This window comes from Coturnix japonica, chromosome 26, assembly GCF_054131305.1.
Source record: "Coturnix japonica strain WE chromosome 26, WE-NBRP24, whole genome shotgun sequence".
Lineage (NCBI taxonomy): Eukaryota > Metazoa > Chordata > Aves > Galliformes > Phasianidae > Coturnix > Coturnix japonica.
This window is the reverse complement of record NC_140688.1, coordinates 2,353,272-2,370,042: the sequence shown is the minus strand read 5'-3', so window position 1 is coordinate 2,370,042 and position 16,771 is coordinate 2,353,272. Positions and strand designations below refer to the sequence as shown.

The following is a 16,771-nucleotide window of genomic DNA, read 5'->3' as shown; positions in this document are numbered from 1 at the left end:
AATCAGCAGAAGAAAAATATCATTTGGTTGATCTTTTTGTTTGTTTATTTAATTTTTTTTAGTTTCCTGTTTTTCTTTAAAAACTAAAATATGTGGGCAAATTCTTGTTATGTTTCTGCGGGTTTCCACCTGCAGCTCATGGCATTTGCTTTATGACCATCCTGATTGATCATAAGTGCTGGAAAGTTTTGCTATTGGAATAAAGCTTTTATCTTTTTGAGAGTGCTTTGGCAATGTGGCTTATAATATGGATTCAATGACATAGCCTAAAAGGCAAGTCCAATTTTATTTTTGTAAGCAGACACCAAATCTTAGCAAGCTTCTGGAATCCATAAATCAACTTACCAATTGTCTTTAATGTCTGCTTCATATGATTCTGCTAAGCTTGAAATCAGTGTGGGAGGGGGGAAGAGGTGACTGTGGTAGTCTTTCTAATGTATTTCCATGTTACTTGACCACCTAGTGTTCGAAAATCAAGTCTTGATGATTTGTTTTTAGTATTTATTTAAATCTAAAAATTATTTTGTGGAACAATTCGTAGAAGCATTTTGTATGCTTGTTTCATGAATGGAGTCGTAAAGTATAAGATGACTGCAGCACAGGGCAGTAGGTTGTGTGAGTTAGGAAATAAAATTTGACACTAAACTTGAAAAAGATTTGGAATAACGCACATGTTGTGCATTACAAGCAAGCAATGTTTGTATCATTTATTTCCTTGCAAACTGATCCAGAGAGGTCAGTTGAGAACCAGATTGTTTTTACCTCATTGAATGATGTTTGTATGAGGTTGCTGTGTCTGTACCCTTGCTCTCCATAAGCTGTTAATGAGAAAGTAGCCTCAACATTATGCACTGCTAGAATAGAAGTAGTCATAGTTCTGCTGGGTTCTTTCTTGATTGGTCATTAAGAAGCCAAAGCTATCTGCTCTAATTAATTTTTCCAGAAAGCAGAATTCAGCTTCCAAAAGGAACAAAATATTTTAATCTTGTTCTCTTAATAGACATGACTTAATGCTTCACATGAATTGTTGTCATTCTGTGATTTGATTCTTTTTTTTTTTTAAATAAAAGTTGGATGATGGGAATTACTCTGTATTTCTTATATACTACTACAAGTTCTGTGTGATAAGATAATTGGATATTAGCTATTTCACTCTCAATGAAGTAATTTGTGCAAGAAACAATTACAGAGCCTACTAATGTTGTAAAGAATAAAAGATATCTTCAATTAAATAAAATAACGCTTTCATTTTTCATCTCCAGGCTTTTCAGAGAAACCCAGTAATTTGCAGGTAAATGCTTTTCATTGAAATCTACTTGTCCTGCTCATTAATGAATATGTGGTTACTTTGAATGTATGGGTGTTTATTTTTCATTGGTTTGTCTTTCATAGTTAAAGGTTTCTGCAGTTTTAGAGATGAATGAAACATCTTCAAAAACAGAAAAGCAAAAATCAGGTAATGATGTCTTTTATATTCTGATTTTAGCTTCAAAATCTTTCTGATAAGCATATTTAATTAAGCATTTGATTCATTTGTTTTGCAGATCCACAGGAGAAATTGAGTGTAGATGATATTGAAGGTATTTATAAATAGTTGTTGTTTTTTTTTTGTCATGTCCCTTTGTGGGCAGATACATTGTAGTTGTAAATTCTTCATATTAAATTAATGTTTTGCTAGCAAGATGTTATTTCAGCAGCAGATTTAATGAAATATGGCTCTATCTTTGGGTGTTTTCTCCACTACAGCTCCATTCAACATTTCTAAACATCCTTCTACAGTGTAAGGTTCCTCCGGCATACCTGCTATCATCACCCCTTGTCAGGCAGTCCACATTTACTCATTTCCTTCTCATTGCCAAATATACCAATCTGCAGAGGAGCAATAGGGTCATGTCCTGTGTCTGATTCCTGGCTAGGGTCTGCAGGTGGAGCTGTCCAGGAGCTGCAGGTGGGACAGAATGGGTGATTCACAGGCTTATGCTTCATTAGCATGATTGATTATTTACCTGGCTTTTTCTTTGCCTCTCTGGCAGTTGTATGAAAACATGTATTACATATGCTCTTCCAAAGCCATCCTCTCATGTTTTGTTTAAACTGGCCACTGAGTTTAGAGCTAGTGGAAGGACATGGGAAAGAGAGTGTAGGTGGGAGGTAGTGAGTGGAAGTATGTTGGCAGGTATTCCTTTTGGTTGGGAAAGATAAATAAAAGTGAAGCAGCTAGATCATTTGTTATACATGGGAGGGAGTATATCTAACCTCAGTGGGTTCTTAGTTTCTTAATTCTGATATATGTGAATTTAAGTATTTGTTAGCGAGATACAAAACAGTTCCCTATTAAGGTCTTAGAATTTCTACAACGAGCCCTGAAAATTACAAATCAGGTGAAAACCTATATAAGCAAGCATATGAAGTAGATGATTAGATAAGAGTTCAGAAAACTATTGCAACTTCTAAGTATGGAATGGAAATTGCTCCAAGCTGTTTGACATCCATGTCTTGGGAAAAAAGGTACTGTTTCTTTTGATGACAATAGAGGTTAAACTTCTTTCTAGAAAAAAAATGTACGTGTGTTTGCATAAAGAAAAGGAGATTCTCTACTGCAGTGATATTGTTTCTGTAAGATGCACAAAAGGTGGTTAGAATCATTGAATTATAGAATTGGGCTGGAAAGGACCTTTAAAAATCACCTAATTGAAACTTCCCAGCTGTGGGTAACCTGTTGCAGTGCCTCATCACCCTCATCAAGAATTTATTCCTTATATCTAATCTGAACAATCTTTTAGTTTAAAACTGTTACCCTTTGCTCTGTCACTACAGGCCATAGTTAAAAGTCTTTCGTGTAAGCCCCCATTAATTATTGAAAGGCCATCATATGGTCTCTGCAAACTCTTATATTCCCCAACTCTGTCAGCTTTCCTCATAGGAAAAGTGTTCCAGTCCTCAAATTGTTTTTTGAGACCCTTCCCTGGACCTGCTCTAGCCAGAGATTTTTTGTGCTGGGGGCCCCGGAGATGAACTCGGTGCTCCTGGTAGGGTTTTGAAAGAGTGGAGTAGAAGGGGACACCACCTCTCTTGGCCTGCTGGCCATGCAGTGCTTCTTTTTTTGTGGCCCAGGGTGCAATTGGCTTTTTGGACTGCAAGCATGCATTCTCAGCTTATATGTAATTCTTCATCCAGCATTATCCCCAAGTCCTTTTCCACAGGACTGCTCTCAGTCTGTTCATTGTCCAGCCTGTGCTGAAGCTGATGACTTCCCAACCCAGGTGCAGGATCTTGCGCTTGGCCTTGCTGAACATCATAAGACCTGCTTCTGTAGGCTGTCAGTATCTGTCTGAATGCGATCTCTTTTCACTAACATATCAGATACACCACTTGGCAGCACTTCCCTGTCTACCAAAGAATCCATCCATGATATTTCTCCAATTTAGAGAGATGAGCTCTCTAGGTAGCTAACATCAGTTGCTATTTCTTTATCCTCCACTCTAGTCACTCCATAATAGAAGGTTGTCTGGGCCTTGGAAAGTACCTCCTTTCTTAAACTCTTTAAAAACAAGTGTGATGTTTCCCTTTCTCCTGTCACTAAGGGTTTTACCTGACTGCCACAACTCTTTAAATATGGTGGATAGTGACTTAGCAACCTAATTTACCCATGATCTTGGAGGTCTTTTCCATCCTTTGTGTTTCTGTGATTCTGTGAGTTCTTGTTTTGTCTGTTTTATGTAGTCATGTGAAATGTAGTCCAGTGATGGTGTGGGACGTGGCAAAGTTAGATAGGAAAAACAGTCTTTTCATAGCTCATTTTATGTCATCATTTCATGTATTTTCTGTTCATCCTTCCTCGTGTCTGTTTTTTTTCTATAATCCATGTATTTGCTCAAAGATCAGGTATTAAGAAATATATGTGAAAGTTTGTCTCAAACTCCTATGTTTGGGTTTCAGCAAGCTGTATTTCTTCTGCAGAGTGTTATAATTCCTATGGTACAAGTATTTCTAACTCTAAAAGGGTTAAACGAGACCCTTTGTGGCACAAAACAAGGAGAAATGAAAGTAGCTAGAGGAATCTAGCCGATTGCTGTCTAGCATACAGTGTGTCATGTATGTATAAATATAGTTCTACATGTAAACCATTTGAGATTCTTAAAGGTGTATTTCTGACTGATTTTCATCAAATTTCCCTTAGGAATGAAAGGGAAAATGCCCTGAGAGGGATTAGTTCGCACAGAGGCATCTTCAAACTGTTTTGTAATATTATGTTCAAATCGTAAATAATCATACGCTTGAGAGGCTGTGTTAGTTTGTGCTATTTTCTCACAAATGCAATGATTCAGGATGTACTCTAGGTATAATTAATTTGTAATAAGTCATGTTCGTTATAAAGATGTAATTTTTTCACTGTAGGTGAGCGCTCAGAATCTACCGTTCATGTGTCGTCATCAGCTAAAAAAGAGATGGTCAAGGATGCCACTGAAAACTTTGGGAGGCAGGTATGTGAAACCAAATATTGTGTTTTTCCTTGCGTGCAATTCTGAGAAACAGTGCAGTCATGTGGTGGGTTTTTTGTTTTTTCCTATGCAAAATACATACTCATTTGGGAGCAAAATTTTATATCATGTGATTATTTCTTTGACAAAACACGCCAGATTTTCCTCTGTGTATTAGAAAGATTAAGTAAAAACCTGAAATATGATCTGTCAGTGCTTTCTCTGCCTCTGCAAAATATCTCCTTATCTGATCAAGTTAGTAAGTGTTCGAAAATATTTTTTGAAGGTCATTATGGAGGAATATAGGCTAGGCGTCCTGTTTGTATTGAGCATACAGGACTGGGTAGGGATCTTCATTGAGTGTCTGGAGTCTTCTGTAATACCTCAAGGGAAGTGGAGGAAGTAATATCATCATACATCCAAGGCACTGTGGAAGAGGGATGTGATTCATTTCAGCAGGTAGAGAGCGGAACTTAAGTATTGGAAGGTGGTAGCAGATGTGCAAAGTGAATGGAGCTTGGAAATGAAGTGGCTGAGGCAGGTGGTGACTGAGATGCTCTCCATTGTGAAAGATTTTTGTGGAGTTACGATGTGGAAGGAGAAAAGGGCCTCTATAACCAGAGTAAGAAGGACAATAGTTGTGGTTCCTTGGGATGCCAAGGCTGCAGACCTTGTTCAGAAGGGAACACAAACCAAGGGCAACTTTGCAGGGACTGTGAAGTCAGAGATAGTGAGAAGGCTGGAGAGAGGAGCTGGTCAGTGAGCTTGAGGCATGGTACCGTTTGGATAGATGTCTCAGTTCTTGATTTTGGGCTGAGGGCAGGAATGAACAGGTATTCCTTGTAAATATTTGTCTTGGGAGCTTGGAATAGAATTTAATAATTCTGACTCTGAGGAGCATAAGTGATTGTAATGTAGCCAGTCCCTTGTTGTGGTTAGTAAAAAAGCTTGTTATGATCACTCACGCTTGTTATGAACGCTAACCAGCAGGGGGTTTAAAGGGACAGTCAGTAGAAAGTTGAGTATGGGAAAATTTGGGCAGTTGTGTTTTCTGTTGTTACTGATTGGTTTTGATCTGTTTGATTGGTTTATGTTTCTAAACTAGATCCTTCTGTTTTGAGGAAAAAATAAATAAGGTATCTTTGTTTTGTTGTTGTTGTATGATGGGATGAGTTTGCAATGTAAATTATATGGCTTAACGGTAATTTCATTTTTCTTGGTAATTTTTCTGTCTTTACCTGCTTACTTAAGGATAAATATGTTTTAGAAACTTGATAGAAAATACAGCACATGAAAAGCAGACTGACAAAGCAGAAATTTCTCATCAGGAAGCCCTAGCAGAAAATGAGGAATCCCACAGTGCTGACAAGCAGTTAAGTCTAAAGCTGTGGGAAGAAAGATACAAAAAATGTGGATTGAAAAAGAGAAAAGGGAGTTGAAAAGAAATTTTACAAACATTACAGCAGAGCTGAAGCAGCTGTTTGGTGAAATTAATGAATCTGAGAAAGCTCCATCCCTTGTGGCAGAAGTGTCAGAAGATGACCTCATTGAAGAATTGAAGAGTCTTTGTGTTTCGTCTTGTGTGACAGAATCAAGTGATAAGTTAGAAAGTAAAGGTGAATTTGGAGATGTGAAACTTAATGTAGACCTAAAAGAACCCAAACCTGAAATAGTTATTCTGAGTCTCTGTGTCCTTCCTGATCACAATAACTTAAATGCGAGCATGGAAAATACCTGGAGAATACCAGATGAAGAAGGCTGCACTAATTACACAGATAATACAAAAGTACATCTATCAAAAGCAGAGGAAATGGAAGAGAATGAGAATGGGATTAGTAGAGATGTAGAGGGAAGTCCTGAGTATTCCCTGAGACATTGTTTAAAAACAAATATTTGGGATGACATTTCTAATAATCTTCCTAATATAAGACCTGTTTCCACAAATGGTGAAAGTACACTTGGCTTTATAAGTGAGAAGAAAATTGGCAAGGACATCTGTCTTAGTGACAGTGTTCCCAGAGACTGCCTTATCAAAACCAAGGAAATAGGAGAAACAGAAATCGAAAATCTTTTCCCGCATGCTCAGCAACCTTGTGGCATGCTGAAAAGGAATCTGGATGAAGAACTAAAACAAGATGTGGAAAGATTTAAGAGTAAGGTAGGAATGCTGCAAATGGTATTCCTGGCTTTGGAAAAAGAGAAGGTAGAGCTACAAAAAGAGGTAGAAGTTCACCTGCTTTTCCTTATTCTTTAGTCTTTCTCAGTATCGGTGGTCCTGTTCATGTTAGCTATTGATCATTAAAAGAAGGTGCTTTGTGCAAATTGGTTTTTTTGTCTTAAGAGAAGAACGTTACTCATAAATAAGGAAAGCAGTGGAGAACTGTGCTTTTCCCCATAATGTAATCAGAAGGTTTTGAGAAAGCAAAGTGTATTGTTTCAGTTTGACAATAGGTGGCAGTCATTTCCAGTGTAAGTAGTTATCACCTCATTACCATAAAAAGAAATTCATACAAGTACACCAGTTTTGATTGTCGATCAAGGAATGAAAATAGCTTCTGAACAGGGTCTTGATTTATCTCTTCATTTGCTGTGGTTTGTGCATGGTGTGCCTTCATTGCCTCTCACTAAAATTCCTGATTGCTGTGAAGCTGTTTCTGCTTTTGAGTTCAGTTTGCTTTTTTCCTCATCATTAAGGAAGTATGACATCATACATCCACTCATACTTTGTGTTTCTACAACTACTGTTGTGTAGTCCATCTGATTTCTTATCCATCAGTAATGCTTCTATTGTTTGTTTCCTTAGGGCTGCTTTGCTTTTTTGTTTTTGTTTGATTGTTATACTTCAAATCAAGAGTGAATTCAGAGTATATTTGTAGACTTGGTACATTTTGTAGAGTAATTTTGGGGGAAAATCTTTTTTATTTTACATTATTTTAAAAGTCAAGCTTAGATTATTTGGTCTTGGATCTCCTTTAGAATCAGAAAAATATATGAAGCTTAATTTTCTCTTCATAGGTTGAGAAGGAAAAAAGGAAGCAGAAACATTTCAAAATGCAAGCAGTGGAGAAACAGGAAAGTCTTGATAAATCAAATACACCAGTGGGCAATATTACCCATCAACCAGTAAAAGAAAAGCTTGCTCTAAGGAAGAATGAAAAAATGATAGAAGAAAAACACACAAAGAATTCTTCATCTGAGGAGAGACCAAAATTACTTGAAATGCCAGTAAAAGGGTAAGCTAATAAAATAATCCGTAGAATTAGATTGTTTTAAATCTTGTAATTGAAGCACTTTCCTCGGTATTGAAAGCTATGCTGAGTAGTCCCCTGCTCCCCAAACTGTTTTAAAAGTATATTTTTCAAAGAACTAAATGCACAGTGGAGGTTCAGATTAATTTTGCTGGAGGTGATAGAGGTCTTAATCACAGAATCATAGAATGGCCCAGGTTCAAAAGGACCACAATGATCATCTAGTTTCAACCCCCCTGCTATGTGCAGGGTCACCAACCACCAGACCAGGCTTCCCAGAGAATTTCTTCCTTAACACTGACTCTAATCGTGTCTTTAGAATCTTACCTCCTATGCCTAATAAATTAATCAAGAACGAATTCAAAGCCCTTGCACGTGGGATGGAGGAACCCCTTGTGTACACAGTGAAATGCTCTGGCTGGTGAGCTGATTCGCTGAGAAGCCTCTGGGGGCTTTGGCAGAGATTAAGTGCAACATGAGTCAGAATGATCTTGCAGCTGAGAAGGCCAGCAGCATCCTGGGTTGCAGAGTCAAGAAGCTGAAGGGAGGAGTCCATCCCTACTTAGCATCTAGTTGGTCTGTGTCTGGAGCACTGGGTCCAACTTTTGGCCTCCAAGTACTTGTGTGCATTTCTTTTTATGGCCTTCAAGAGATCGTAGTCAACATGTGTGAGTTCAGTAGAGGCTTTCCAGGCTGATCACAGAGCATGAAACTCTGTGAGAATAAGCTGAGGGAAATAAACTTCAGGATGTGCCAGCAGTCTCCCAGTACGTGGAAGGGGATTGTAAGTAAGACAAAGCCGTTCCTGATTTGGCCTGGATTTGATTCTAAACATTTTTCAGAATTCCCAAACATCTGTAAATAGAAGGAATTAATTTTTTCTTCTATGTAAAATCTCAAAACAGTATTAGCTATACATGATAAAAGCTGTACTTTTTGGGAAGCTAAAGACTACATGTAAATCTTTCTCCTTTAGAATAAGCTGCTTCAATACTGATGTTACAGCCAATGTTTTGAACTACTTGTTAGTGGTTGCTGATATTCAAATCTTTTTTTGAACACTATCCTTATCCTTTAATTTATTAAAAGAAATGAAAAGGTTCATCCGCACATGGTAAGCAGTTGTTATAGTCTTAGGGAAGGCTTCTTAAAAGTTTTTGATTTGTCTTAGATAAGTGATGTGATGTTTTATCGGTATTACTTGCAGTCATTATGAATCTGTACTATATAGGTGATGATCAACTTATTAAAAACAGTGTATTTTTGTTAGTAAAAGTTCGTGGTTTACTGTTCATGTTTACCTATGTCGACATGGAAATACATGATGAATTTTGTACATCACTTAAGGGCTTATTTGTCAGTCTTGTGCAGCTCATGTATAACGTGTCTTCCACCACTAATGGAATGAAATTAGAGTGATGTTAAAAGTTTAAAATTGCAGAAAAACTTCTATATTTGAAAAGGTGTGACATTTCTACAGTTTTAAGTTGTTTCTCCTGGTTCATGATGTGGCATATTTACTTTTTTGTCAGTGCTTTAATTCCTCAAATACTCTCTTTTAAATCCCAGATTTTTTGTGAAACAAGAAGAGGAAAAGAGACATAGAGCTGAAATGCGATATGAAAAAACAAGAAAGCAACTAAAGAGGGAAAAGGATCAATATTCTAGAGAGACAGAGGAAAAACAACAACTTGAGTTTCGTGTAAGGAATTTAGAAACAGAGTTAATAACGCTGAAACAGCTCAAGAAACAGGTATATTAAATATATATCTTCTGTTTTTCTGTTTCTTTCAAACTGATATTTTATGCTAGTATGTTCAACTTGTTGGTGAAAGAGACATTAGGCAATTATCTTGGTGCATTTTGAGGACCATCGTCATGAAACCAGCGTGAACAAACAAGTTCATGATACCTTTTCACATTTTTAAGAATTATAGTTTGGTTTGTGCTTCAGGCAAAGCTTCTCTTTGAGTTATTTTTCCTAATTACTACAGAACTCTGTGCGCGTGTGTGTATATGTATGTCTATATCTATATATCTATATATATATTATATGTGTATATATATATATATATAATGTTTTTATTATTATTGTTTTTTTTCTTCAGAAGGAAATTACAGTTACTGTTTGTAGTATTCTTTCAAGTATACTTACATGAATTTAAATTTAGGCCTAAATGTTACTGTTTACCTGATAATCTGTAAATTGCCTCAGTTGCTTACAATCAAGACTGAATCCAGAAAAACTCTCACCTTTATTTTTATTACAAGTTTAGTGGCTTATTTAATGCAATTGAGATGATGATGTTCTCACTGTACACAACCTGCATGAATTCTTCAGTTCTTACATACAGTTTTGAGGGTCTTTTCACTGGCCTTTACCTACTTTTCAGCATTCCTGTCATGGTTCTACGCAGTTTGAAATATACCTCGGAAATTCGGTCTGTTGTGTTGTATTTTTCCCCATAAATAGTAAGCCTCAAATTTTCAGAACTTGTATTTGCAAACATATTAAGAACATGTGAAAGTGGTCATTAAGGATCCTCAGTGGCCACGTTGCTCTGGCAGAAGCAGTAAGTAGTTAGCATCACCTCTTTCAGTCTGCCTGGATTTAACAGGGACATCATTGGCATTAGTTCACCTCCTGGTCTGCTGTTCAGCTGGTCAGTCCTCTTCTGTGTCTCACTTCATTAATAGCCTTTGGAAATCTCATACAACTCAATTTATCCAGCAGTATTGCTAGATTTTGGTAAACTGAAAATGGATTGGCACATTTTCTGAAGCATTTCTAAATATTAGTAGAAGAGATGTAGACTTAAGACCTTGCAGTGGGGTAAAGTAAGTGTAGTTATTGTGCTTTTGGAAATCTTAGTCATTTGTTTTGTGCAGTTCTTAGTGTTAGTGCTCATATTGATGAATAGATGTTTTTAAATCTTTGACTGTAAGCATATGAGTGTCCATCTCTGGTTTTAGTATGTATATATAGTTTGTTAGAAAGATAACTTGGGTTTCTACTTAAACTCTGTATGTTTCCAAGAATAGTAGTTCTAGTTTGTTTGTTTTTTTCTTGTGTTATAGAGGGAGATTCATTAAGTATAAAACTTCTATGATGCTGATTTGTGCAAAGGACTCACACTATCCTTATAACTTTCAATTCAGATAAATCTAAAGATGTTTGTTTGCAAACATGGAAAATTGATATGCAGGTCATTCTATGATTTTATGATAAATGACTCTTAATAGAATTAATAGAATGTAAGAATAAAAAGAATGAAATAGGAAGGTATTGCTAATTCTGATTTTGTTCAAGATTCACAAGTTCAACTATATTACTGTAGGTTGAAGAAGAGCGTGATGAAACACAGAGACAGCTCTCTAATGAAAGGAGTGCTAGAGCTCTGCAAGAAGGAATTTTGAGCAACCACCTGTGGAGACAGAAGGAGCTGGAAGAAGAGACAAGAAAAACTATTAGGAAAAATTCAGAGGTAAGCAGTTCCATTCCTAATTAATTTGGTTATACTTCACTGTGCTCATTCTAAAACCTTAAGAAAAATAACCTTTTGTGCCTTTTCGTGGATTATCTACAGTTTATCAATATAACCAAATTTTGTTACTGTTGTCTAAAAACTCTGAATAGCATCATCAATCCCACATAGACCTGAATTGCATGTGGAAGTAGGAAGCCACTGGAAAATAAGACATTGTGTTCCCAGTCTCTTAAACTGCCTGCTGTTCTTCACTGTATAGTTGTTACAATCATTTCTAAGGTTTCTACCCGTGAAATGTCCAGATATCTGGAGATTCACTAGGAAAGAAGCTGGCTGAGGCTGTTTGTGATCCTATTACTTGGCTTTTGAATTCGTTATTATACTGTCATCACTTTCTTGTTTCCATGTCCTTCATCTTTTTGCTTAATAAATTATTTTTATCACAGCCCATGAGTTCTGTTTTGTTTCCTGTTCTCTCCCTCATCCCACTTAGTGATGAGAGTGTGGTGCCTAGCTGCCTGATGGGTTAAACCTGAATTTATTTCCCAACTAACTATTCATTATTGTCCTTTATCACACAGAAATCTGACACTAATGATAGAGAAAAGGATCTGCTACACAGAAATCAGTTACTGCAAGAAGAGATTGCTATGCTAAGACTAGAACTCGATCAAGTAAAACTTAAGCACCAGGAGGATGAAGGAAAATACTTAGAGGAAAATGAGTCTTTGAAAGAAAAGAATGATTCTCATCAGAAGGAACTTAAACTGAGTGAGGAAACCTTAACACAGACAGTATTTCAGTACAATGGACAGCTGAATTTACTCAAGACGGAATCTGCAATGCTAACTTCCAAGCTTGAACAGAAAAAAGAAAGCAAAGACAGACTGGAAACAGAGATTGAATCATTCTGTTCCCGCTTGAATGCAGTGGTTCAAGATCTCGAACATCATCAGTCATTGAAAAGTGATGCCGAACGAACATTTCAGAGAGAACGTGATGAATGGCTTCGTTTACAAGACAAGCTCCATCGTGAGCTCTCTGAGGTGCGAGAGAGCAACAAGAGCTTGTCTCAGCAGCTGAGTAAAACGGAAAGCAAAGTTAATAGTCTAGAAAACGAGCTTCACCAGTTGGAACAAACACTTCGAGAAAAAACACTGCTTTTAGAAATGACACAAAAAGACTTAAATCAAGCCCAGTGTCAAGCAAAAGAAAATGAGCATGCGTGGCAACTTGAGAAAGATCAAGTCAGTAAATTTATGATAAAGCATGAATCTATGCAGGAACAATTGGCCCAGCTCCAAAGTGAAAACCTTTTACTCCGTCAGCAGCTGGAAGATTTGCGGAACAAGGAGATCATCAAAGAAAAGGTTGTGAATGATGTCCAGGACAGATTTCATGATATGTTCAACAAACTCAGAGCTGACAGTGAAAAGCAGGTTTACCTCATGGAAGAGAGAAACAAGGAATTAAATACCAAGTGTACTGATTTAAAGGAACAAGTCTTTAAATATGAGACTGACAAAGTAGAAAGAGAGGTAAGCTATACAATTAGAATAAATTAAAATGTTTCAATTCATAAAATGATTTTGTATTTCTAAAATGCATCAGGTGTAAGTTTTACACATAGGACCAAATTGTGTTGTTTTGTTGTGGTTCATTGTTTTTTCTCTTAGAATTAAGGAGGACCGGTAAATGACTGAACTGTATAATATAGTCAGTTTAAAGGAGTAAAGTCAAGTTTCATGTTTTTCCTCATGTTTATCTGTTTCCTTAGGGTTTGGTCAGACAGCTGCAGCAGGAGCTTGCTGATGCTCTTAAAAAGCAGTCTATGTCAGAAGCTTCCCTTGTAGTTACTACATGCTACCGCAGTGACCTTGAGGAAGACAAATTGCACTTGCAGAAGGAACTGGACAGGATTAAAGCTAAGGTACAGAGAGGCTGTAACTTACACATAAAATCTGAGGGTGATTTTTCCCTGTTTCTGGTGAAGAAGAGAAAAATAATGTTCTGAGAGCAAGTACCAGAGAGAGCTAAGGAGGTTAGCAGTGATACCCTGTCATAATTCATGAAGCTGGTGAAATCTTTGCCAGCTGGCCTCCTCCTCTGTAGTGAAAGATAAGTGTTACTAGAATCATCAAAAAGCCAACTAGTTTCTTTTGCAAGTAGGAGCCGTTCTTCAGCCCCACAGCTAAAGTTCTTCTTGTGGCTCCAGGGTGTTGTAGCAGTGTTCTTTCTTTTCCCAACTTACTTCCCTCTCCTGGTGTCAAACACAATTAAGAATTTATTTGTGGATGGGATGTGTACAAACTACCAACTATCTGAAGCAACATTACACAGGTGCTCTGAATTTACAAATTGTTTTTCTGTGTCTTATAAGGTTGGTTGTAAACACTATAAGGTGGTCTTTATCCCCTTAGTCTTCTCAACTTGCCCCTTGTCATCTGTGATCACAGTCATGCCTGTGCCAAATCAGAGCAGAGAGTTCAAAGTATAAGCAAATGTCCTCCTATCCTAGAAATAAATTCAGGGGTATAGATTTAAAGACAAGTATATGAACTGCATTGTTCTGTGCACTTGGTGTCCATGACTGGGTGGTCTTCGACACGAAGTCATTATGTCTTTAACTGGAGAAGATCTGTATTTGATAAGCTGCTTTGCAAAATGACCTGGTGTCTCAGCAGGTTATCGCTTTTGGTTTGGCCAAGTTTGGTGTCTGATTTCTGAGAAAAAGTAGAAATACTGGACAGCTGAATTTGAGTTTTTCTTTTTTGCTCTCTGTGAGAGTTGTGGGTTTTTTCTGAAACATCTACCATAATAACATACTAATGAGCTGTGAAATCACTTTAGGAAAAGGATGAGGTTTTTTTGGTTAATATTTTCGATAGAATAGCAAACAAGTAATTTCAGGATGTCACAAGCCACTGAGAAGGTAGGATTGGCAGTGTCAATGCTCATAATGGTGTTATAGAAAATCCTTTGTGCAGATGGGAGAGGCCAGTGTCACAGATGATGAAATATCATCTGTTATTGTTCATTTGCTAAGAGAAATGAAGGCTTGAATGAATTGGAAACGATTCCAGTACTTTGGGTAGGGGGTGTATGTAGATACATGCAATATCCAAATTCTTCAGTGCTCACTGAGCTCTCTATACTGAACCTAACTGGGCTGCTGAGGATTCTCATTGCTACTTTACAGTTACATGACTCTGAAAAACAGCGTATTCAATATGAGCGTTGCATTCAAGATTTGAAGACTGACCTAGATAATAAGGAAAGACAAATATCAGCTTCTAACCAAAAAATGAAAGACCTTCTGTTAGCAGCTTCCAGAAGCAGTTCTACAATAAAGCAGCTGGAAGAACATGTCCAACGGTAAGAAAATAACAGAGTGAAGCAAGGTTTTGCTTTCTGGGATTCTCTGAAAACGTCAGAATTGCCTTGTTGCATCATCAGGGTAAAACATGATTTTAAAAGAAGCTCTTGCTTTAAATAGCATTCTTTCACACCATTCTTTTGCAGTGTGCGCTATTATGGATTTGTCTAATAAGATCTGTGCTTCTCTTTAAGGCTTGAAATGGAAAATGCCAGGGTGGAAGCTGCTGCGCAACACCAGGACAAGAGAACTGAAGCCTCAGTAAGCCAGTCATAAACTTCCCTTTTATTTATTTATTTTTTATTTTTTTATGTGAGCTTCTGAGCCTATTTAGATATTTTTCGTGGGGAAGTTATGTGGTTTTCCTGGGGATCATAGGGGAGCTGAGTCATCTGAGCTGTGGTGTGACTGTAGGGTACTCTGAAAATCCTGATGGTCTATTCTCCAGTTTTGAGAGTTTTCCCATAAGGTAAAGGTTGTAAATCTCCACCTTTCACTGCTGCCATTTCTGTCTTTGCAGTAGTATGAAAATGTTTGTGTTAATCAGCATGATTCTTTTGATGGATAGGACGGACAGTGTCAGCAGGAGGGAGATGTGTGGTTGAGATCTGGGAGGGGAAACCTGGATGTGAGAAATCTATTTTATCTTCAGAGCTTTGTCATAGTTTCCACCTGAGCTCATTAGGTTCTTTTTCCATTTGTGAATATGTGTTGGTACTTTACTGCCCCGCAGGGGGCTGAGGTAAGGAAAGAACAACTAGGTGAAGTAATGCTGTGCAGTCAGTGGCAGGCAGCTGGGAAGTAGCTGGTGCGCATGCATGGCTTAGCATCTTGTGTAACCTTGGAATATTCTTTAATTAGTTTGCTGTTGGAAAATTAAGCTGCTATGGGGAGAATAAGAAGGATCTAGTGGAAGGGAAAAGCTGTTGATTATCTGCACCAGAAAAGTCTGAGTTCTTTTCCAGGTTCCTTTCCTGTCATCTTCTTTTGGTGATATACCAATTAGAAGGTTTTTAGCATTTTTAACACTTCTGTATTTTACCCATACATTGTCACATAGGGAGAACCGACATTTAACATATCCTGTAAAGACACATGAGGAAGTTTTATGAGTTTGTCATATAAGCCTTTAAGCTCAGGTTTTTATGTCCTTCTGTACGTCAGGGATGTCTCTCTTTTTCTTAAAATGTGCTATTCAAAGCATGTAGACAACTTTCATTCTTTACAAAGGGAACTGAATAAGCAAACTTGTTTACACACAAATGCATCTGTGATGCAAATCTTTGCTCCTTTGTGTAAAAGGATAAGTAACATTGCTGTTCTGAAAACATTTTCTTGCTCTGAGGAGATCTGCAGTTATTTCACAGTCAGTAAGTGTAGGGAATTTTAAGAAAACTGTGAGTTAATGTTGTATGTGTGTCTTCTTATCTCCAAATGATGTAACCTCATTTTATCGTATAGAGAGCATTCACTTTTTCCACTAGCATTAAGTGCTATTCTTGATGGTGCTTCTCAAGCCATCTTTTATAAACTCAGTGTAACATTCACTATAGATCCTTAGTTGTGAGAGCTTAGCCCTGCCTCCATTTGAGTTAATAGTTTATAATGCAGTTTATGTGCAGTGTTGTCTCTCTGGTTATCTTGGCATTCCCTTTGTCATTGTTGTTTCCATAGATACAAAATCAGAATATGTTGGCTATGACATCCAGAGGCTCATGCATGATGTGCGAGGAAGATCGAAAGTCGAGAGCCCACCTTGAAGACCATATTGCTAAACTGAGTAGGGAAAATGCTGAGCTTTTAGAAGAAGTGAGCCCAGAAAACAGTCCCTAACACCTAGCCAATACCCAGAGCAATGCTGACATTTTCTTGAGTTCTTACATACTCTGATTTTATATCCCTGCTACTCAGGCCCTGAGTACTATTGTGATTTGGGTGTCATGAAGGAATTGAATAAAAGCCAAGAGAATATCTCGGAGTTGTGCTGTCAGAAAGACGGTGTGGTTTGATACCAGTTTAGCACATGGAGCAAGGCAGCAGTTCCTGTGTTCTTTATTTGATTTCCTTCTGGTTATTGTCTGACCCCTTGATTTCCAAGCAGGATTAAAACACCCCTTATTTTCAGTGCAGTGTACGGAGGAACTGCTGCATGTTTTCAGAATAACAGGAGCTTAAAAC

The 16,771-nt window shown here is 37.4% G+C and overlaps 1 protein-coding gene across 1 annotated transcript in view; it reads left to right on the top strand.

The window, feature by feature from the left end:
• LOC146756592 (ankyrin repeat domain-containing protein 26-like) overlaps positions 1–16,771 on the top strand; it is a 53,105-nt gene that overhangs the window by 28,053 nt on the left and 8,281 nt on the right. Inside the window, exons 14-25 of the mRNA XM_085524237.1 lie at positions 1,071–1,119; positions 1,263–1,291; positions 1,393–1,456; positions 1,545–1,580; positions 4,399–4,484; positions 7,497–7,714; positions 9,299–9,482; positions 11,068–11,214; positions 11,799–12,755; positions 12,995–13,147; positions 14,417–14,592; positions 14,788–14,854. Of these exons, the coding sequence (XP_085380363.1) occupies positions 1,071–1,119; positions 1,263–1,291; positions 1,393–1,456; positions 1,545–1,580; positions 4,399–4,484; positions 7,497–7,714; positions 9,299–9,482; positions 11,068–11,214; positions 11,799–12,755; positions 12,995–13,147; positions 14,417–14,592; positions 14,788–14,854 (2,166 nt within the window). The remainder of the gene's footprint in view (positions 1–1,070; positions 1,120–1,262; positions 1,292–1,392; positions 1,457–1,544; positions 1,581–4,398; positions 4,485–7,496; positions 7,715–9,298; positions 9,483–11,067; positions 11,215–11,798; positions 12,756–12,994; positions 13,148–14,416; positions 14,593–14,787; positions 14,855–16,771) is intronic.